This window comes from Microcaecilia unicolor, chromosome 2 (genome assembly GCF_901765095.1).
Source record: "Microcaecilia unicolor chromosome 2, aMicUni1.1, whole genome shotgun sequence".
In the NCBI taxonomy this organism is placed as follows: Eukaryota; Metazoa; Chordata; class Amphibia; order Gymnophiona; family Siphonopidae; genus Microcaecilia; species Microcaecilia unicolor.
Window position 1 is genome coordinate 505,260,129 of NC_044032.1, and position 14,192 is coordinate 505,274,320.

The 14,192-nt window shown below is 42.0% G+C and overlaps 1 protein-coding gene across 1 annotated transcript in view; it reads right to left on the bottom strand.

The window, feature by feature from the left end:
• SLC2A9 (solute carrier family 2 member 9) overlaps window positions 1–14,192 on the bottom strand; it is a 200,305-nt gene that overhangs the window by 42,085 nt on the left and 144,028 nt on the right. The window contains exon 11 of the mRNA XM_030191186.1: window positions 13,759–13,834. Coding sequence (XP_030047046.1) covers window positions 13,759–13,834 — 76 coding nt within the window. The remainder of the gene's footprint in view (window positions 1–13,758; window positions 13,835–14,192) is intronic.

Genomic DNA, 14,192 nt, shown 5'->3' on the forward strand with positions numbered 1-14,192 from the left:
TCATACTCTGAATAGTAGTATTCTTATTTCCATTGTTTTGTCTGCCCGTTCATCAGCTGCCACTTCTAACCTCCTGCCTATCTCCATGAAACAAATGTCCAGAAAAGATCTTTGATATTGGTTTAGTTATCATTAATAACATGAAGGCAGATTTTAGAAACAATTCCCCAGATTCAGTATAGGTCAACCAAATTTGGGTGCAGATCCCAGATCTTCATGTCAACTAATTAGTCAATTAAGCGCTAACAATCAATTATTGGCATTAACAAGCACTTAACTGCCGAGACTCATCAAGCCTAGTGACTATTATCCAATGCTGCTCATCCATGTTCGGACAAATGATACTGCAAGATACCCCTCTGAATGTATCAAAAGTGACTTCATGGCTACGGAGGAGAGGGTGAAGCAGACAGGTGCACAAGTGGTTTTCTTGTCGATCCTCCTTGTTGAGGGTAAAGGCCAAAGCAGAGAAGCTCACATCCAAGAGATAAATATGTGGCTGTGCAGATGGTGTCATCATGAGCACTTTGGCTTCCTACACAATAGGATACTTTTTCAAGGTGTGCTGAGTAGAGATAGTGTCCATCTACCAAAGAAGGGAAGAAATGTCTTCTGCAGAACTCTGGCTAACCTATTGAAGAGGGCTTTAAACTAGAATCATTGGGGCAAGGTGATCAAAGCCCCCAGGTAAGTGCAGCCACTCAAGTAAGTGAATCATTAAATATCTCTACACAAATGGGAAAAAGGCGTAACATCTGGAAAGCAATATATACTAATGCCCAACGTATGGGAAATAAGGTTTTAGATCTTGAGGTTGTGATGGAAGAGGCTGATTTGGATTTAGTGGCGATCACAGAGACATGGTTCACAGAGAACCATGACTGTGATATAGTAATACAAGACAGGAAAGACAGGGTAGGAAGAAAAGAGGGAGAGTGGCATTATATGTTAAAGATAATATTAAAGCCACAAAATTGCAGGACCTAGAGGGTAAGGAAGAGGCACTGTGAGTCAGTCTGGAAAGAGGGAATGGCAAATGTATTTATACTGGTGATATATATAGGCCCCCTTCATAAACAGAAGAAATGAACAGGGATTTAATTGAAGATTTTTCAAAATATAGTTGTGAAAGGGGAAGTAGTACTAATAGGTGATTTTAATATGCCAGATGTTGACTGGGGTATCCCTATTGTAGTGTCTTTTAGAATCAGAGATCCTGGATTCTCTACAGGGGAAACTATCCCAGTAGTTGATAGTGGAACCCAGGAGGGATGGGACCATACTGGACTTAATGTTCACTAATGGGGATAGTGTTACTGATGTTATAGTAAGTGATCATCTAGCATCCAGTGATCACCAGATGGTGTGGCTTAATACTAAGACAGATGTGGAGAGGGTTCATTCAAAAGTGAAGGTTCTAGACTTCCAAAAAAACAAACTTTGTTCAGATGGGGAATTACCTCAAGGAACTATTCTCTGGATGGGAACAATTGGAAAACAGTGGACAAAACAGAGCTATTGTAAAGGCAACAACCTTTCTATAAGGAAAGTAAGTAAAAGTAAGGGGAAAAGAAGGCCACGTTGGTTGTCAAAAGCAGTAGCTAAAAAAGTAAGGAAAAGGAGGTTAGCCTTTATAAACGACAAGAGATTGCAGAAAGAAGAAGACAGGTTGAATAACTAAAAAAAGCTAGTAGAGTAGTCAGGAAAGCAAAGATGCAAATGGAATTAAAAATAATCAACCTGGTAAAATAGGGGGGGAAGGAGGGAGGGAGGGACAGGGACAAGATATTTTTTAGATATGTTAGTGATAGAAGGAAGTGCAAAGGAAGTGCAAAAGAAGCATTGTGAGGCTCAAAGGTGAAAGGAAGGAATATGCAGAAGTTGATAAAGGTAAGGTGGATTGCTTCAGAAATATTTCTGTTTTGTGTTCACAGCTGAAGGGCCAGGTGCAGGACCACAGAAGACAAAAACAAATAGGAATGGAGGAGTGGTAGTCCCCAAATGATTTGCAGAGCACTGTGTTCATGAGAAGCTGGCTAAACTAAAGGTGAGCAAAGCGATGGGGCCGGGTGGCATACATCTGAGGGTACTGAAGAAATTTAGAGAAGTTCTAGCAATTCCTCTGGCTGACGTTTTCAATGCTTATCTAGAGGCAGGAGTAGTCCTGGAGGACTGGAGAAGAGCAGATCTGGTCCCTCTCCACAAAAATGGAAGTAAGGAAGAGGTTGGGAACTACAGGCTGGTAAGTCTGACTTCTGTGGTAAGTAAATTAATGGAAGTGTTTTTAAAATAGAGAATAGTAAAGTTTTTGGAATCCAGTGGATTACAGGACCTGAGGCACCATTGTTTCACTAGAGGCAGATCTTGCTAAACAAATCTGATTAATTTCTTTGACTGACTGATCAGAAAGTTAGATTGAGGGAGAGCGCTAGATGTTTAGATTTTAAGAAAGCCTTTGACATGGTTCCGCATAGATGACTAATAAATAAACCGAGTGCCCTTGGTACTGGACATAAAGTGATTGACTGGATTATGAACTGGTTGAGTGGAAGGTGCTAGAGGGTAGTGGTAAATGGAGTTCATTCTGAGGAAAAGGATGTTACTAGTGGTGTGCCACAAGGTTCAGTTCTTGGGCCCATTCTTTTTAACATTTTTGTAAGTAATATTGCTGAAGGGCTATCTGGTTAGGTTTGCCTCTTTGCAGGTGATACCAAAATCTGCAATAGGGTAGCAGAAGGACTTAGTAAAGCTAAAGGAATGCTCTTGAATTTGGCAACTAAGATTTAATGCTAAAACATACAGGGTCATGCATTTGGACTGCAAAAAGCTGAGGGAACTATACACTTTAGGGGGTGAAGAACTTTTGTGCAAGAAAGACATGTGGGACTTGGATGTGATTTTATGTGATAATCTTAAGGTGGCTAAAAAGGTAGAAAAGGCGATGGCAAAAGCTAGAAGGATGCTTGGGTGTTTAGAGAGAGGAATGACCAGTAGGAAAAAGGAGGCAATGTTGCCCTGTATAATTCTCTGGTGAGACCTCATTTAGAATATTGTGTACAATTCTGGAGACTGTACCTTCAAATAGATATAAAAAGGAAGGAGTCAGTTCTGAGGGTGGCAACTAACACAGTCAGTGATCTTTGTCATAAAGTTTATGGGGACAGGCTTAAAGATCTCAATATATATACTTTGGAAGAAAGGCGAGAGAAGGGAGATATGATAGCAACATTTAAATACCTACATGGCATAAATGCACGTGAGGAGAGTCTCTTTCAATTGAAAGGAAGCTCTCAAATAAGGGGTCATAGGATGAAGGTGAAAGGGGATAGACTCAGAAGTAACCTGAAATACTTCTTCATGGAAAGGGTGGTGAATTCGTGGAACAGCCTTCTGGTGGAAGTGGTGGAGACAAAAACAGTATCTGAATTCAAGAGAGCTTGGGACAAGCGCATAGGATCTCTTATGGAGTGATAAGGAAAGCAGATGGCATGGATGGGCAGCCTGAATAGGCCATATGGTCTCTGCATACATTTTGTTATGTTTCTAAGTAATTAGGAGTTACGTGCGCATCTGCCCTATGCTCTATTCTATAACATGTGCACCTAAATTTCATAGCATAGAACTCAAAAGCGGCATGGGAGGGGCATGGGTGGGTCAGGAGAATTCCCAGAAATCAGGAATGATGTTACAGAATACCTCAGTTTGTGCACCTAACTGCCATCATTGTGGCCCGAGCATTTGCATCAGTTTTTTGGCAGAATTAAGTGCTTATGCCTATAGTTTTCCTGGTTTCATTCTTATTACAAGTCAGTTCTTTATCTAAATCTCTAGAATCATACTTTTATTATTTCCTTTCATATCTTATGTAGTAGTTTTTAATGGCTTGCATCTCTGACAGGAATCTAGGGGGGCACAATATGTTTCTTCTGGTTGCCAGAGGCTACACTGAAATCAGTAAAATGCGAACACCTTGTAGAGCAAAGCATTGTCAGATCTACATTAGTCACATGATTGATCTAGGAGGTAACTCAGCACCTGCTTATTGATGGATTGGAACAATTTGAGATGATATGATACATTAAAAACTCTCTATTACTTTGCCACCAGAATCTATGCCTCTGAAAGCATTTCTACTAAATGCATATGACAGGGTATTCTGTCTCTGTGCGATATACATAAAGATTGTTTCAGAAACAGAACATGTTTCTGTCCTTTTTAATCTGCTTCTTTCCTGGAGCAATTCCTGTTACTTTTTCTCTGTTAGGTTGTTGCCTTTAATGGTGTTTCCTTTGGATTGTGAACAAAAATTACCTTTTCGTCTGTTAAATCATGCACTTAGATTTGCATGCTGAGAATCTGAGGTTATGCTTAATTGAGAAGCATATCTCTTTCAGACAAAAGAAACATAAATAGCTATATAAGACATACCAAACTTTTCTGTAGTATCACATTGTGATGTCAGAGCATGAAATAGGGTAAACCACAGAAGACTAGACAAAAGAAGAATGAAGAAAGAGAAGAACATGAAAAATATAAATGATTTAAATGATATTCTTTGTTGTAGTGGGGTAGTATCTGAAGTTTCAGTTCACATTCAATAATACAACATGTGAACTTCAAGAAAGTTAAGGATCTAGAGGCTGTGATGGAAAAGGCTGATTTGAATTAAGGATGGTCCCAGAGATGGGGTTTATGGAGAACAATAACTGGGATATAGTTATACCAGGCTATAATCTGTTCAGGATGGACAGAGTAGGAAGAAAGGGAGGGGAAATGGTGATGTACATTAAACCTAAGAGTAAAGGTACAGAATTATAGGACTTGCAGGGTAAGAAAAATGCATTTACACTTTGTGATATACAGGTTTCCTTCACAGAGATGTCATTGAATACATTTGAAATACAGCTGTGAAAGGGAAAGTACTACTTATAGATGATTTTAATATGCCAGATGTTGATTGGGGTATCCCTTTTGTGGGGGGGTCTTCTAGAAGTAAGAAATAAGGTAATCTTTTTACTGTACTAATTTTAATACGTTTTGACTAATTTTCAGAGAACAAAACCCCCTCCTCAAGTCAGGAGAGGATACTGCAACAGCAGTATACTGTAATGACCTGAGGAAGGAAATTTTGGCCTCTGAAAGCGTGGAAGGGCATTTTCGAAAGGGATGTGCAAGTTGCGATTTGGACGTCCTTGCAAAAATAGTGAAATCCAGGGGTGGGGAAACCCATATTTTCGAAACAAGACGTCCATCTTTCATTTCGAAAATACCGTCAGGGACGTCCAAATCCTTAAATTTGGACATCCCTAGATTTGGACGTCCCTAGACATGGACGTTTCTGACTTTCGGTGAGTTTTGAAAACCAAAGACGTCCATGTCAAAAACGTCCTAATGCAAGCCATATGGGCATGGGAGGAGCCAGCATTTGTAGTACACTGGTCCCCCTGACATGCCAGGACACTAAATGGGCACCCTAGGGGGCACTGCAGTGGACTTCATAAATTACTCCCAGGTACATAGTTCCCTTACCTTGTGTGCTGAGCCCCCCAAAATTCCCCCCAAACCCACTACCCACAAGTGTACACCACTACCATAGCCCTTACGGGTGAAGGGGGACACCTAGATATGGGTACAGTGGGTTTCTGGTGGGTTTTGGAGGACTCACTGTTTCCTCCACAAATGTAACAGGTGGGGGGGATAGGCCTGGGTCCGCCTGTCTAAAGTGCATTGCACCCACTAAAACTGCTCCAGGGACCTGCATGCGCCATCATGGATCTGAGTATGACATCTGAGGCTGGCACAACATATTTTGAAAGATGTTTTTTGAGGGTGGGAGGGGGTTAGTGACCACTGGGGCAGTAAGGGGAGGTCATCCCTGATTCTCTCCGGTGGTCACCTGGTCATTTCGGGCACCTTTTGTGCCTTAGTCATAATAAAAACATGTCTGGGGGAAAACATCCAAGTGTTCATCAGGGACATCCTTGTTGGACATCCAAGTGTTAGGCACGCCCAAGTCCCGCCTTCGCTACGCCTCTGACATGCCCCCTTGAACTTTGGCCATCCTTGCGACAGAGTGCAGTTGGAGACATCCTAAATCGGGTTTCGATTATACCGATTTGGACATCCCTGGGAGAAGGACGTCCATGTTCCGATTTATGTTGAAAGATGGACGTCCTTCTCTTTTGAAAATGAGCCCATAAATGTATTAGTCCAATAAAATTGCATTATTTTATTTTCTATATTTGTTTTATTTCTATTTGTTAATTTGTAAAGTGGTGAAATTTACATCTGCTATCTTTATATTTTGCACAGTACTAGGGGACATTTTCTGTTTCTGTGGTGTTGCATTGTATGCAGAATATGGCTTCTTGGGGGTTCAGTTTAATTTTTGCCTAAATAGAAAGTTTGTGGTTGTTTATTCTATAAGGGATTAGGGTGTATCTGTGTCTGTGAAAAAGACATGGCTTTCAGTTGGCATTGACTGTGCAGGATCAACGATCTTCATTTTACAATAGGTTAATTGATGTTCTAGTGCTCACTGCAGTGTTTAAGATGCTTCCTTTTCCTAGGTACATCCTTGTGTGACTCATAGAAATTACTGCTTATGGTATGGTAGAATTGCTCTATAGGTCCTGAGTGTTTTGTATTCTATCTATACTTAGTAGTGGATTTTGGAGGGGGGTGTTAAAAAATGACTGGCCCCGAGCGTCAAATACCCTAGGTACGCCACTGACTCTAGGAAGTTACATAGAAATACTTTTAAAACAAATAGGAGGAAATATTTTTCACTCAATGAATACTTAAGCTCTGGAAGTCTTTGCTGGAGGATGTGGTAACAGCGGTTAGTGTATCTGGGTTTAAAAACAGGTTTGGACAAGTTCCTGGAGGAAAGGTCCATAGTCTACTGAGACAGACTTTAGGAAGCAACTGCTTGCCCTGTGATTTGTAGCATAGAATATTGCCGTGATTAGGGTTTCTGCCATGTACTAGTAACCTGGCTTGGCCACTGTTTGAAACAGGGTACTGGGCTAGATGGACCACTGGTCTGACTCAGTATGGCTAGTCTTAAGTTCTTATATATAACTTTTGGAAAAGTAGTGTATAGAAAATGAAATGGCATTTAAAATAGACACTCTGTATAAGAAACTTGAGGAAGCTAAGCCTCCCCAGCTCCTACTATCCTTCCCGACTCTGAGACAAACTAACAGCACTGCTATGTGCCCTCTTTGCCAGTTTGACTCAGGTTGAGGTCCCTGGTCCAACATCTTCCCCTCCCTCCCACAGGACCTGCATTGGCAACTCCCCTCCCCAAAAGATCATAAAGATAGATCCAGGAGGTGTAGCATTAGAGTATGGGGTATACCTGAAGGAGGCAGCATTTAAGGATTGTACTGAAACTGTGCAACAGCTATATGATAAGTTGCTGAGTAGAGTGGGACCAAAATCAGGGGCCAAAGGTGTGCCTGTAAACAGAGTTCATAGGAGCTTATGCTCCAGAAGGGATAATAAATCTTGTGATATTATAGCATGCATACATTATTTCAAGTACAAAGATGAAGCACTTCAGAAAGTGTGAGCAGAGTGAGCAAGTGGAAAGGACAGTCCATGAGGATCTGTGGAGGGGCATAATCGAACGTCGCCGGCCAAATAGATCGCCGGTGATCTATGTTGGTGGTGGCGCTACAGCTGGCCGGAACCGTATTATCGAAAAAGATGGCCGGCCATCTTTTTTTTCGATAATACGACTTAGCCTGGCCAAATGCCGTGGAGTTCGCCGGGTTTGAGATGGTCGGGTTTGTTTTTCAGCGATAATGGAAAGTTATGTCGGCCATCTCAAACCCCGGCCAAATTCAAAGCATTTGGCCGTGGGAGGAGCCAGCATTTTTAGTGCACTGGCCCCCCTGACATGCCAGGACACCAACCAGCCACCCTAGGGGGTCACTGCGGTGGACTTCAGAAAAGCTCCCATGTGCATAGCTCCCTTACTTTGGGAGCTGAGCCCCCCAACCCCCCCCAAACCCACTACCCACAAATGTACTGCACCCACTAAAATTGCTCCAGGGACCTGCATACAGCCTCTAGGACTTATTGCTGCTGTATAACTTTGGCACACCAGTTCACACCTGAAGACTAATCTCTCTGAAAAAGTCCTTTCTTGAAATAACCACGTTTACTCAGAGTTAGCTGCAGATCAGAGGATGTGCCCCACTGGCAAAGAGTCCCCTGGTACTAAGATTAGCAGTAGGTCAGAGCTGGCACAATGGTGTACAATGCCCTCTTTCAGCACCATTCAAGGTAAGAACTACGTTCTCTAACGTGAGTAACACAGGAAAGGGAACTAAAATTGGCTTACAAAAATGTCCATTACCGCATGGACTACAACAGGAAACAAAACAGGACACACTCTGACCCAGTTAGCAGGGGGGAAAAGCACCATGGGAGTAGAGCCCAGTACCTTACATCCACCACAATGCATTGCTAATGTGACTCTGCAGGGCACCTAACAGAAAAAGTGTCACACTCACCTGAGAGCCACATCGCAACCAGCGAAAGGCTGTCGGAGGATACAACACATTCTGCTGTCATGGAGGTGGGTACGGCATTTGAGGCTGGCATATAGGCTGGCAAAAAAGGTTTTTAGCTTTATTTTTTTAGTTTGGAAGGGGATTGGTGACCACTGGGGGAGTATGGGGAGGTCATACCCCATTCCCTCCAGTGGTCATCTGGTCAGTTGGGGCACCTTTTTGAGGCTTGGTCGTGAAAATAAAAGGACCAAGTAAAGCCGATTTGGCGAAATACTGCTTAACACCGCTTTTTTTTCCATTATCAGCGAAAGCCGGCCATCTGGTAGCCACGCCCATGCCTGCCCATGTCCCACCTTCGCTAATCTACCGACACGCCCCCTTGAACTTTTGCCAGCGAAGCGACGTGAAAGCGGCGATGCTGTCAAAAATGCCGCTTTTGATTATACCGATTTCGCCGCTTTTAAGAAATCGCCGGCCATCTCCCGATTTGTGTCGGAAGATGGCCGGCGATCACTTTCGATTATAAGCTGGATAATGACCTATCCCAATTGACATTGTAGAAACAAGGTTGTTTTCATTTGGTGTAGCCTTCATAGAGGAAGTGCACATCAAAAGAGCAACAAAAGTCATGGAGGTGCATCAGATCAATGAGGCAGCAGGAATAGAGGATGTGCCCTGTACTATAGAGTCTTGGAAACACCACAGTCACAGTGGCAGTGGCAGAAAGGACCTGGGACTAAGTGGAAGCGAGTGCCAGTGGACTAGCTTGCTACACACACTGTAACTTAGATCAGTTCCTTATCTCTTGCTTAGCTATACAAAGATCTTGCCTTGAGTTTTGTTAACCATCAAATTATCCCAACTAACTCTGTACCATGCATCTTGTTCCCATCTTAAATCTGCTCTTGGTCCCTCACTATATGGTAAGCCATATTGTAGAAAATCTTTAGCATCATATCTATGTTAGTTAAATGTTCTAATGCATGCTTATTAGGTATATCATTAGTATTAAGCTAACATTGTATTATATCTCTGGTATCTGAATTCCAGTGTTGTTAAATGTGTATATTTTTTATATTGTTTCACAGTAGTTCTATTATTAGGTTTCAATTTACTGTTATCACGTCTACCTCATTTATTGTATTTATGTTTATTCTTCGTTATTTTACTATTGTTAAGCTGTTAACAAAATTGTAAGTTTTATGTTAAACTGTACCTGATGTACACCACATTGAGTGAATCTCTTCATAAAGGCAGTTAATAAATCCCAATAAATAAAAAAAAGACACGGAGCCATTGTATAGTCCACATAAGTGATAGCTGTCTTGGTCCCACCCCCTCTGATGTGGACTTTCTAAGGGGTTAGACCAGCAAATCCATCAGCCGTATAGACTACACAACATCCTCACACCTTTATGGGGGGGGGGGGGGGTTGGGTGCTGCAACTCCCAGAAAGCAGAGGGAGTGACAGTGGATGGGTGGAGTGAAGGAGAAGCTGGATCATAGGGAGGGGGTAATAAAGGGGATATGGGGGCTTGTGGGAGTGGACACAGGAAGGGGAGTAGGGTGATAGAGGGGATATTCTGACTAAGGGGTGGGGAAAAGCGAGATGACATAGGATGACAGAGGAGATATGCTGGCTTGAGGGAGGAGAATGGAAGCCTAGAGGTACAAAGGGGGATGTTGGGGGTGAGACTAGAGTAATAGGGGATGTGCTGACTTTGCATCCTAGCATTCCTTTTCCCACCCTAAAGGGGGGATGCTGGAGTTGGGAATAAGATGAATGGGCATAAACACAGAAGGCCCGATATTCAGCTTGTGGTTGTCAGTGGTTTTGAAGCTGCTGACAGCTGCAGGGCTATTAAGCCTACATATACAATGGTGGGCCATGATCAGGCACTTGCACTGAATATCCAGGTCAGTTGCTGATGTAGATGTTATGCAGGTAAAAGCTCATACACAGTACCAGCACTCACATAGCTAAGCAGGCAAAGATAGGACAGTCTTTTGTGTGGTCCTATCTGTCCGTTTAGCTATGTGCCACCAGTGCTGGCATAATTAGTAGCTCTTCTTCAAATCCAGCCACGGATTGCCTCAACAATAACAGGGCTGTTCCACAGTGGTCAGGGCTGATATTTAGTGGCACTGCTGGTTACTTACCATGAGCTGTCACGAGAGGTTGTGGCAGCCATTTACAGAGGCCGGCCACAAGGGGCAGGGGTGAGGGGGGGCTTCACTCCTGCCCCCAACCCCACCAGGACCAGTAGGGATACAGGTAGACCTGGTAGGGGGCCTGCCTAGATCTCAGGGGGGCTTGTTCCATGGGGATGGCTTTGATTCTCACAGGCCGGAGGGAGAGGGTAGGAAGGAGGGGATGTTGAGGCCAGGAGGGGGATCAGGGATTCTTTAAAAGTAAAATATCATTATGCATCAGGAACAGGAACACATCATTTGAACCACATATGTCTGCATCTCAGAAGTAAACCATATTTGCAGTAGTTGTCTCCTAAAATGAGATTATATTACATTAGAAGAAGCTTAGGGGTAAATATTCAGCTAACCTATCCTGCCCCATCCTGCTAAACCACCATGGATGTCTCCTCAGGTATTCAGTGCTAGGCTACGTCTGGGCACCAGCACTGGATATATGAGTATGTATGTGCTGTCAGCTGGCACTTATCTTCAATCCTTTTCTAAAAAAGTAAGATTGGAAAAAAATAGGACTGTGTTTTATGTGGTCCAATTTGTCCAATTACCTTATGCAGGTAACTGTTGAGTACTGCAATTTAAGTGCTTAAATGCTGACTCCACCTCTGGAACCATCCACATAATAACCGGTTTCAGCTTAGGCAGTTAGAGGGAATATTCAATGGCACTATCTGGTTAACTTGTTGCTGAATATCCCCAGATAGCCTTTTACAGGCAATTTCACTGGGCAGGAGCCTAGTTAAATTGCTTTGAATTTTGACCCCTTCATATATAAATTGTATGCTATCATCATAGCAAAGAGCTTTGATTCAAGGCCTGACTTTGGTTCAGAATCTAAAATGAGAGAAAACCTTATAGGCCCATGACTCTAACCTGAACTCCAGTGTGACTGCAGAACTCATGATCTGTTGTTGTGACACTCTCATGCAGCAGAATGAGGAATGGGCGTAGGTGGAAAAACAGCAACATGGTTTAGCAACATGGTGGTCACAGATGTTCTGTAGCTGACAGAACAAGATAACTCCTCAGGAAAATGACCTAGCTTTCTAAGAAGAGTTAGTCCATTATATTATTAGCATTTCTAAGTAAATAATAGCTATTAGCATTTCCAAGAAGAACTAACCAACTCACTACCATAGTCAATCAGTATTGGCCACGGTGTTGTCGTGTGTCCAATGGGGCATGATTGTTATTGTGTTATCTGTAGCCTGAAAAGGCCTATAAAAATGTATGTACTTCCTAGTTCTTTAGAGACTCAGACCCAGAACACCTAAGTATTTTATTGCTTATGCATTTTTTTGGAGCCTCAGATGCATCACGGTTGTGTTGTGGCTCTGTGACCCACCCCCCTCCCATGAGAGGTTCAAATTTGTAATTGTAACTTTCTCTTGGTGAGTAATAACATCTCTAACTTCACTTTCTCATATGTGTGGCCTTGTATTTTATCTCTCTAAAGCCATTATATTATATATGATAGTTTAGAGAGGTGGTAAAAATACTAAACACCACTGGTCTTTCAGCACTCCACAATACTAAGTAGTGGATATTTGGGACACTGGAGTGAGAGTGAAAAGACAGTGATAATCCTAGAGTGATAAGGGGAGCCCATTATTAACAAAATACATTATCCAGTTGTTCAGGTACAAATCTAGAAATACCCAGTAACTTATCTTTCAGCACAAGCACAAATCTGATTTATTTGTTTACGAATCAGGATCAAAATTTTGTTACTGTATATTGATTAACCAGATTTGACATAAGTAACCGTACCAGTGATTCAATTTCATCTGTGCATAACTCTGGAAGCATTCAAAAATTAAACATTCCTATGCTGGTAATCACAGCATATTGTGTGGGCAGAGCAGGAAACGGCTTAACATTTCTATAGTGGTAAAAATAAGACATGCAGTAGCTGGTCATTCAAAATCATATAGTCACAAGGCACTGCCAAAGTGTGCTGGTGGTACTCTTAAGTTAAAAGTCTGTGACTGAACAAAAACATAACAATGGTGCTCATTTTTAAAGCAGATGGACGTCTTAAAATGCTTTTTTGTTTTAAACCATTTGCTAAAAATGTCCAAATCCTGATTCTGGAAAGTCAGAATTTGGACATTTCACACTCCATCCAAACAGTATGAAGGCGTGTGGTGGGTGTGTTTTGAGCGGGACTAGGGAGAGTCCAAAAGTAGAATGTCCAACAGTATTTTTCAAATTGGAAGAAACATCCATGTCTAAAAAAATTTGTTTCAGTCATGTTCAATTTACAAAATGTTGCTCTAATTAAGCAGCTGACCACTGGAAGGATTAAGACATGACCCCTGCTTAATCCCCATCAGTGGTTTCTGTCCTTTTCCCTGTCCCCTGAAAGTGAAACTGGAAAAGAAAATCAGGCCGTATGCCAGCAGCAGGTATTATAGCCATTCTGAACAATACAAAAGCAGGTTAGAGGAGTAGCCTAGTGGTTAATGCAGTAAATTATGAACTGAGGGACTCAGGTTCATGTCTACCTTCACCTTTTTTAAAATAATTCTGTACCATGCAGAAACAGAAAAATACCTGCTGTGCCTAAATATATGATGCCTGTAAGCCTGAAGGCTATTGAAGTGATGAATATTCAGGTACAGTAGGTATTTTTCAGGTCCTGGAGGGATCACGTTTACTAAAAGAAAAAAACCCCAAAAGAGCTATAGTGGGATTTGAACCTATATCACTTGGATTATAGGCCACTGCACTAACCACTAGTCTACTCCTCTATTCTACAGGGAATCTGTGTGCCCATATTTTTGAAAATGATGCCAGATATTCATGTCCCTGTTCTTTTGTCATTTAAAAGTTGGACATTTCACTTTGGAACATGGCTATCCATTTTGGAAGTTTTCAGAGCAACAACATCCATCTCACAGTCATAATCGAACAGGAAATCTAGAAGTTTTGCCTGTTTGATTATGGTTACTAGATGGCTGGGTTTTTTTTTGGATGTTATGAGCTGATTTATTTTTTGAAAATGCCACTCAATATTACTTACCAGGCCCAATACAAAATGAAGCAATGACTGCAAGAATGCACACTATACTGAGGTAGGGAATCCATGGCTCACGATGCTGCAAAACAGGATGTGTTCAAATGAGAATCTTTTCCACATCTATATTCCTCCCTCATTCTATGCAGGAGGAAATCCATTTCAATATCCTAGCTCAATCTTAATTATTTTGTGACACGCTTTCAAGTTTGTTTGATCTTCATGGCATGTAGAACCAAATTTCACACAATCCTCATCTCCCACTCCCAGGAGGAGAACAGTGTTTTTGCCTGCTTTTCTCTCATTCTGCTGTTTCAATCTGATGTTGGAACATGAGGGACTAGAGGGTCCTGTGAGATCACAGGGCCTCATGCATCAGGATGTCAGATTAAAGCTGGAAGAGGAGGCAAATGGAGGTAAAAAGTAATGTTCTCTCCCTG